This window comes from Orycteropus afer, unplaced genomic scaffold, assembly GCF_000298275.1.
Source record: "Orycteropus afer afer isolate SDZICR_OR568_19922 unplaced genomic scaffold, OryAfe1.0 scaffold00174, whole genome shotgun sequence".
Taxonomy (NCBI): domain Eukaryota; kingdom Metazoa; phylum Chordata; class Mammalia; order Tubulidentata; family Orycteropodidae; genus Orycteropus; species Orycteropus afer.
The window spans coordinates 6,052,684-6,055,580 of NW_006921761.1; the positions used below are offsets into that span (position 1 = coordinate 6,052,684).

At 48.5% G+C, this 2,897-nt stretch overlaps 1 protein-coding gene across 1 annotated transcript in view; it reads left to right on the forward strand.

Moving 5' to 3' along the window:
- The window catches only part of MAN1B1 (mannosidase alpha class 1B member 1), a 24,312-nt gene that overhangs the window by 19,169 nt on the left and 2,246 nt on the right, over nucleotides 1-2,897 (forward strand). The window contains 1 exon segment of the mRNA XM_007946955.2: nucleotides 2,318-2,508. Coding sequence (XP_007945146.2) covers nucleotides 2,318-2,508 — 191 coding nt within the window.

The following is a 2,897-nucleotide window of genomic DNA, read 5'->3' on the forward strand; positions in this document are numbered from 1 at the left end:
CAGATATGTTATTACCAAATATTTTTTCCCAATCTGTAGGTTCTCTTTTGACTCTTTTGGAGAAGTCTTTGGAAGCACATAAACATTTAATTTGTTTTTTATTCTTTTATTTTTTATAGTTTCACATTTTTCTCCCACTCTATCCAATTTTGATCCCTTTCCAAGTGGTTGGCAGTGGTAGCTGGGCACCATATAGTTCTGGTTTCAGGGTCATGTAGGCTGGGGTTTCCATGGTCCCCTAATCCATTTGACTAATTTTATCCATATGTCTCTAACCTCCTTCACTCGTCTTTGCTCCAGACAAGGAGAGATTAATAGTGGCATCTTTGATGGCCACTCACGAGCTTTTAAGACCCCAGTTGCTACTTACTGAAGCAGAATGTAGAACAGTGTTTTTGTGTACTGTATTATGTTAATTAATCCTGATAGCTCCTGTGACCGTGGTCCTAAGCCTACAGGCCCAGCAACTCACTCCTTCAAGGTGTTTGGTTGTGGCCAGTAGTTGTCATAACTCTGCCTCCTGCTAGCTCTGTTACATATATGGATATTTTTATAGCACTTGACACAATTCAGTAATTTCTGCACGTAACATTGCTCACGTTCTTCCAGTTGTACAATCATTCTCACTATCCTTTTCCAAGTTACTTACCAGCTTAACATAAACTCAATGCCCTCTAAGCAAAAACTCCTTCTTTCTGTTTCCCTCCCACTCCTCATATGCGCTGATAACCTTTGGTTTCTATATATTTGCCTATTGCATATGAGTGAGACCATACGTTTGTTCTTGGGTATTTTTTCTTTTGTGATGGACATATTTGCTCAGCAGTTGAGGCCATTTTGAGCTGCTTTTGTATGTGGTGTGAGGTAGGGATCCAACTTCGTTCTTTCCATGTGGTTATCCAGCGGTCCCAGCACGATTTGTTGCAAGACTGTTCTTTCCCTGTTGAATAGACCTGGTGCCCTTGTGGGAAATCACTTGACCATATATATGACTAGTTTATTTCTGGACTTTGAATTCTATTCTGTTAATCTACCGTATTTTTACTTAAATAGCACACTGTTACATGATTTTGGCCAGCTGCACAACCCCGTCCCACATTACTCTCCTAAGTGCACTATGCATATTGTGTGTGTGGATGCATTATTTGTGGAAAACATGGCAGGTGTCTGTCCTGTGCCGGTACTATCTTGTCTTGGCTACTGTTGCTTAGTGATTTAAGGTCAGGAAGTATGAGTCCTCTGACTTTGTTCTTTAAGATTTTTGTTTTACTAATCTCTGTTCCTTGCATTTCCATATGAACGTTAGGATCAACTTGTCAGTTTCTGCAGAACAGTAGGCTGGGCCTTTTATAGGAACTTTGTTGACTGTATAGTCACTTTGGGGAGTATTGGCACTTTAACAATACTAAGTGTTTCACAAAAGAAAAAATACCCAAGAACAAACGTATGGTCTCACTCATATGCAATAGGCAAATATATAGAAACCAAAGGTTATCACACAGGAAGCCTCTCAATTTATTTAGGTCTTAATTTCTTTCATGACGTCCTGTAGTTTTCATTGTACAGGTTTTGTACTTTTTGTTAAATTGATTCATGAGCATTTTATTGGTTTTGGTCCTATTCCAATGAGGCATTGTTTTCAGACTCTTGTTCTTGAGCGGTTTTGTGTGCAGGTGCAGAAGAATGATCTCTGTGTTGGTCTCCAGTCCTGCAGCCTTGCAGGCCCCGTTTATTAGCTGCAGTGGTTTTAGTGGATTTGTGCAGGGTCATTGTCAGGGCAGATCTGAGGTCATGCACCGTCTGTGTGGGAGGTGCAGCCCGACAGCTGAGTGTGTCGGCCATTTGTGAGACCTAAGATGCTGACATAGTAAAGGATGCAAAGCTGTACCTGCGTCCCTTGTACACATTGTACCTGGAATCCCTCAACACAGTGTCCTGAGCGCCAGGAGACAAGTGTTCACTGCGGGGGGCCCTGAGGCCAGAGATGACAGAGGGTCTGAGGATCCCTGGTTGGTAGGGGTGAGCAGGAGTCCAGAGGAAGGACAGAGGCAGGGCTTTGAGTGCGTGGTATGCCTGCTTTCCACTGCAGGGGCAGTGCCTGTCCCCACTAGGAGAACCTGGGGTTCAGGGGGCAGGGGAACCCAGTGGTCAGTAGGGATGGTCAATGTCACCTGGCCACCTAGGGCAGCAGCAGCTGAGCTGTGCCCCTGAGACATAGGGCATTAGATGCCTTGCAGTGCAGGTGGGCATAAGGAATGGGGGGCCCTTCCTCCTCTGGGAGTGAATCAGTTCTGGGAGCTTCGCCTGCCTGCTGCAGGAGGCCGTGGAAGAGGTGACGCGGCGTGTCCACTCCCTGTCTGGGAAGAAGGACGGACTGGTGCCCATGTTCATCAACACCCACAGCGGCCACTTCACGCACCGGGGCGTGTTCACGCTGGGCGCCAGGGCGGACAGCTACTACGAATACCTGCTGAAGCAGTGGATCCAGGGCGGGAAGAAGGAGACACGGTGAGACCCTCCCCTGCCCACCTCGGGTCCCCAGGGCTCCCGGTCCCAGGTCCCAGGTCAGGAGGCAGCTCCTGGGTCCAGCTTAGTCTTGGGCACTCTGAATGGACATTTCACATTCATGCCAAGCTTCCCGCAGGCTGGGAGGAATGGCTTGGCCCTGAGGTCCCATGGCTTGGTGGTGTCGGGGGACTGGGGTGAACTCTTTCCTGGGGCTTTGTCCTTGTCAGGAGGCTATGAAGGAGTGGGCCCCTGCTGCGGGCCCTACCGGCTGTCCACACGCTGCGGAGGGGTGCCCACACTGGCTCCTGCCACGGGCCCCAGAGGCTGTCCACACGCTGTGGAGGGGCGCTCACACTGGCTCCTGCCACGGGCCCCAGAGGCTGTCCACA